The sequence below is a fragment of the Lonchura striata genome, chromosome 1 (assembly GCF_046129695.1).
Source record: "Lonchura striata isolate bLonStr1 chromosome 1, bLonStr1.mat, whole genome shotgun sequence".
NCBI classification, from domain to species: domain Eukaryota; kingdom Metazoa; phylum Chordata; class Aves; order Passeriformes; family Estrildidae; genus Lonchura; species Lonchura striata.
Genome location: NC_134603.1, coordinates 143,812,521 through 143,818,520, shown reverse-complemented (window position 1 = coordinate 143,818,520; position 6,000 = coordinate 143,812,521). Strand labels below are relative to the sequence as shown.

Genomic DNA, 6,000 nt, shown 5'->3' with positions numbered 1-6,000 from the left:
CTATAATGAAATAAAGGTCCATTCTTACTTTAATTTATTTTGCTTTCAGAAGCAAAATATTATTTTTAAAAATTTGTATTATTATCTGCATCAATAATGCAGACTAACTCATCCAGTAAATTGAATATAACATGAATAAAACATAATTAATCCAGTCAATATTCTCATTTTCTACATGAAAAAGGCTAATGAATATGTTACTCTAAAAATAGGATTTTAAATCAAAGACAAGAAGAGCAGATAGTATAATGGAAGACATTTGCAGATGAGAGGGTGGTGGTGGGGAATGTGGATACTCAGTATCAGTTCCGACTGCATTCTAAACCAGCTTTTACATGAAGCATTAGGTGATATAGTGGCACATTTAATACAGTGTTTGCATCACCTCGGGGCTGTGGGATTCCTAGTTCTGTACCAGAATAATAGTGTTAGATGTAGCATCAACATAAACAAAATAGACAGCTCCTTCCAAAAGAATTAATTACATAAGGGCAAAGAAAACAAGTTAATGTAAATAGAAAAACCGAAGTATCAGATAAGAGAAAACTGTATGTAAACAATGGGGGAACTTAGGAAATACTCCAGTACTGGTTAGGACAGTGAGCAGATTGGGTAGCAGATGTAATCAAAGAAACATAAATTTGCGTATGTGGTGGCAAAGTTTTAAGGTGGTATGTACATGTAGTAGAAAATAACCTGTGTCACTCACTACTGTAATCAACAATCTATAAAGAACCAGCACGAATTTACTGGGAAGAAATTGACTTCTCCATAGGACTATCCTGCAAAAACTCCCAGAATTTCCATCTGTTCCCCATCTGTGTCTTCTCTATCTACAACTGCTGAAAGACAACACTAAGCCTTAGTCAAACAGGATTTAAAGGTCTGCACATCTGCTGTCATCAAGAAATGCATCAAGACATGACTGAGGTAGATGAGGACACCATTAATGGGTCATGCTTTGCCAAATGGCAACTTTCATTGCTGGCTTATTTGGGCACATCTGCACAGCATGTTAATTCAGATGATCTGGGCTTTAGCAGGTAGGAACTCACTGATTCATAAATCACATATCCACTCACATAAAGCATTGGTGTATACACACAAGTTTTAGTCTTGCTCTTGGCAGATACATTACATCTGCATAAGAACCTTTGTTCTTTTGAAGTGTAGGCAGCACTGTGGGAGTGGCAAGATGAGTTTAGTAGCACACACAGAGTAATGCTCTCTGCTTGCTCATCTCAGACTCCTGCAATGCCCCATTCTGTGAAACACCTGGTCTGTGTTTTCACGTGGTGATTCTCTGGACACCATTGACAAAGAAACTTGATGAAAAGGATATCTAGATTTTAAAATTTTGTGACTTAAGTAGGAATTATTTCCTAAATATATTTAAATCCAAGAACAATTTTTAAATATCTTACATAAAAGCAGTAATGTTCATGTTCTTCCTCTGAATTGTGACTCCCTAATTGTGCTTCCTCAACTGCAGCCTTGTAGAACAGTGTGCAGAATAGTTGAGGATTTGGTACCTAATTAAAGTCTGTGCTTACTGTGAATGTTCATAATTTCAGAAAATTGCTACGTGATTCTTCCATGCTGAACAACCCAAATGATTAGTTTTGAAAATACCTCATTTCCTGTATCTGTTTCCAGTTTATAACTGTTAACTCAGGACTAAACTTCCTCATATAACAGAAATTTAGAAAATATGTACTGTGTAATGTTTGGGCAGCGTATAGATAAGGATGTTTTTCATTAGCAGCAGTCTAACTTGTGATATGTGATCTTGTACAATTAATACATTCACACAGCATGATTAAACAGGATAATTAAATTGTGCCAGCATATATTTGAACTTCTAAGCTCACAAACTTGTGGCTAAGACTACTAAAATGTGAAAATATTAGAAAATGAGAAAGTGCCCCAGATACAATCCAACACTTGTAGAAAATAGCAAGCACCCAAAAGCTTAAAGTTACAACTTCCCTCCCTGCCCCCCCGGCAAATAGAAGAGCTTTAAACTCTGCTAGTTTCTGTTAAATTAACAGAATGGAAAAATAAAGGGGTTTACGGTGAAAACAGAGAAAGTTGAAATAGTGTCTAAAATGTCTAGAAGGAGCTAATAAAAATAATTTTAAAAGAGAACACAAAGGAAAACATTAAGGCTTAATGATAAAGCTGCCAGCTTTATGGAAAAAATATAAAACTTCATTTATGGAAATGAAACGGGCAAGGGCTTGATTCGAAAACAGAAATAATTATTTTTGACGTTTTGAGTAGTTTGAACAATAGAGAAGTTTCAGAAATAAATGTCTGTTTTCCAGAAGACTATTGTCTCTGACGGAGAGCTGCACTATGTGCTCTAAATGATTCCTTTTTTTAGTTTTTTTAGCTTTTTTTGAAGCAGATCTGCAGGGCGCTGGGCTGCCGGGGCCCGGCGGCTCGGCCTCCGCAGCGACTCCGCTTTGTCACTCCCACCCAACAACCCCGCGTCGCCGCTTTCCGCCGAGGCCCCGAGGGGACGGCGGAGGCAGCCGGGGCCGAGGCACTGCCCGGGGCGTCCCGCACCCGAGCAGGGTGCTGGAAGCTGGGGAAACTCCCTGCTGGGGTCCGGCGGCGGGACGGGAACACTTCCACCGTCTGAGGTAGCGGCGACCTCCTGACACGGAGCCCGGGAACGCCGCGCCCGTGGGAGAGCCCCGTTGCAGCCCGCGTCCCCCGCGAGTCCCTGGCGGGACGGCGCGCCGAGAGCGGTCCCGCCATGGGGGCGGAGTGACGCGTGCGCGGGGCCGCCCCGCCGCTGGGAAGCGCGGCCGCCCGCGCTCGCCGTACAGCGCGGGCTGTACCAAACCCCGCTGCTCCGGCGGGGGACGCTGCGATCGGAAAGTGACGGAGCGCCGGGACCCGTCGGCCCCAGCTCGCCCCGCGGCCGGCGGAAAAAGCCCAGCGGGGAGAACCCGGGGGTGGCGGCACCTTGGGTGAGGCGGCGGCGCGGCGGCGACAGCACCGAGCGGGGCCGCGGGGCCGCGCCCCAACCCCGGCAGTGGCGGCGCCGGCGGAGGGGCGGGGCGCGAGCGGCTTTGGGTAATGGCAGCGCTGTGAGGACGGAACGGGGCAGCGACCGCGGCCGAGGGCAGGAGCGAGGGACGCCGGGCGGGGGTCGCTGACTCGGGCCCCGGGCCGCCAGGTAACGCCCTCGCCCGGCCCGGCCCGGCCCGGCCCGCCGCGCTGAGGGCGGGAGCGCCGCGCCGAAGGGAGGTGGCGGTCCCGACCCCGCCGGCTGCGCGCGGGGGCGATCGGGCCCTGCCCCCGGCCGGCCCCGGCCCCGCCGCTGCCCCGGCCCGGGCCTCATCCCCGGCGGTGCCTGAGCGGCAGCGCCCGCCCGCCGCCTCCTGCCCCGGCTCCTGCCCTTGCCCCCGGGCAGGGCGCGGTGCGGCCTCTCCGGCGGGGCCGCTCATTATCCGCTGGCTGCGCCCTCAGCCAGTTTCGCTTTTGTTTTGGTGGAGGGGGAGGTGGGCAGCGGGCGTGGGAGGCAGCACTGGTCACCTGTTTGACGCGAGTGCTCCTGCCCCTGTCTGCGCGCCCGCCACGGACTTGTAATACTGCTTATGGAGGTGGTTAAATAGCTTGGAAATTTGGGGCGTTCTTTGATACTGGACAGAATGCTGTGCTTATTTGTGTGAACAAATATATGCTGTATGGCAGTGGTGTGTTTTAAAGAATGAGGCGATGGAAGCGGCATCCTTTTATTATCTTACTGAGTAAATATGTTTCAATAACATCTCTTTACCTTAAGGCTTATCAAACAGGTATGGCTTCCCACACCCTGAATAGTCTAAACCCTAGGGTAGATATTCTGCTCTCCTGTGGTTCTTACCGTGATCAATACAAGACATCTAATAATCAAAGTTGGTGAGCTTTTGCATCGCTGATACTGGAGCACAGCATGCCCCAAAAAGTCCAGTGTCTTATAGTAAAAATTATACCATACTTGTTAAAATATCTCTAAAACATACTTAAATTCATATTTCCATGAAAGTTGTAAGAGAATGCCAAATAACAGTTATCTTAAACTTATTAATTTAATCTGTCTTAAATTTAATTCCGGAATACTTGGATGACCATGTGGATGCTTTACACATTATTAGGTTTTAATCATCCTGAACACGTTTAATGACATTGGGATGTACTGTGGTGAGGACTTTTCCTTCACCCTTCCTTCTTCCCCTCGGTTTTGCTTCTCTTTGAAGAAAGGGCTCTTTTCTCTTGGATGTACCACCTGTGTTTCCAAGACAGCAACTTCTAATATAACACAAGTACAGCTTCATTAACAGAAGCAGTTATTATGATTCTTAGTGTCTTTTGTGGACCATGATTATTTTTTCTTGGGGTCAGCTGGAAATGATCTTGTGTTTTCCATAAGAGGGGTATTTGGTCTTTTTGAAGATTACCACTTCCCCCTCTCCCCTCCCATCCTGGAAGTGAGCTGTTGTCTGCCTCTACTAAGGTTCATGTTTCTGTGAAACATACATCAGTGTGTTTTTCAGCTTACGTTACTTGATGGATCTTTGTTTTGTCAATTCTCACTGATTTTTCTGTGTAAACTCCTGCTAACATAAATGGATTGAAGTAATAGCCAAGTTACAAATACCACAACATTTACAGCAGTTAAGGAGCTTGGTTGGTTAGTCATGGGGATGGGTTGTGTGCATGCATGCTAAAAGTTGCATCTGATTTAACTGCTTTTTTTCTTAAACTGAGAAGTGATATATCCTGTAAGAGCCAGTAGTGGTTAATCTAGTAAGCTAGTTGCTCAATAGTTTTTTAGCATGACATTTCATTCTTTCCCTTACAGAGGTCTGCCTCTTGTTCTCAAAGTCTGTCACCAGCTTTCTACTTTCCCTTTTGACCTTGAAATTTTGGAAAGACAAGAGTCACTTGTCCATCTGTTTGAAATGGAAATAGAAGTATTCTTTCCATTTTTTATTGTAGTCTTACAATGTCATGTTTCTGAGCAGCAACTAGACTTGCTTTGTGCATGGAATGTCACACATCAGATCCCTTTTAAATTAGTGAAAATGAGACCTTCACAGTTGTCTCTTTTTAAAATCACCTTACTTTCCCCCTAGTTTTTAGATAATTTAATGTTGAGTGTTTTTTTTTTTTCTCAATAAATCTCTTCTGTTATTTTTGATAGGATATAACTATCACAGCTTCTGTATTTTCAAGCCATGTCTTATTTGAAAGGCATCAGTGTTTTCCTGGCTCTGCATATTGCCCTGTGTTTTCTTTTTCACATCCTGATCAAAGCTTTTGGGTTTTGTGGCTTTTCAAATGTAAAACCAAAAATGTCTCATGAAAGCCTGAGGTGAGCACAGGCTACAAACTGACAGTAGGAATTTCAGATACTGTGGTAATCGTTTAGTTTGTTCTTACCCCAAATTTTCTTAGATACAGTTAAAACAGTCTTTGATAAAAGTAAACAAATCAAAATTTACAGGAAAGTTGTTTTCTTCATGGGACACTCTTAAATGAATAGTTTGGTGAGATAATGAACTTCACAAAGTATGATGATGTTAGATTAATTGGTATTAAGTTATAGGCTACTTATGCAACATTCATATTCTATTCCAAAGCATTAAAAATGAGGAATTGTGGAATCATTTTGGAAGAGGTGGGTGTTCTTTGTGTCGCTGTATCATAGTGGTGCAACAGTGTACAAAGTTTAAATTCAAAAATTCAAAGGAAGTGTATACTTTTTTAATGATTGTGCAATGTTGTCTGACATGTTTAATTCTTCTACAGATTAACACTAAAGCCCCACAATGTCCTTGAAACCACGAGTAGTTGACTTTGATGAAACATGGAACAAACTTCTAACAACGATTAAAGCTGTTGTGATGTTGGATTATGTTGAAAGAGCAACGTGGAATGATCGCTTCTCGTATCCTTTAAGTGAAAAATCTGACTTGATGTGTTTGTGTGATGTGTTTAGCA

General features: G+C 44.1%; 1 protein-coding gene across 2 annotated transcripts in view; it reads left to right on the top strand.

The window, feature by feature from the left end:
- Positions 1-2,874: 2,874 nt before the first annotated feature.
- CUL2 (cullin 2) overlaps positions 2,875-6,000 on the top strand; it is a 40,294-nt gene continuing 37,168 nt past the window's right edge. Inside the window, exons 1-2 of one of the 2 annotated variants that reach the window (XM_021542927.2) lie at positions 2,875-2,981; positions 5,809-5,947. In XM_021542927.2, the coding sequence (XP_021398602.1) occupies positions 5,829-5,947 (119 nt within the window). In that variant the 5' untranslated portion in view covers positions 2,875-2,981; positions 5,809-5,828. Of the gene's footprint in view, positions 2,982-3,076; positions 3,191-5,808; positions 5,948-6,000 lie in introns of those variants that run through there. The other variant, XM_021542926.2, reaches the window with a different exon arrangement.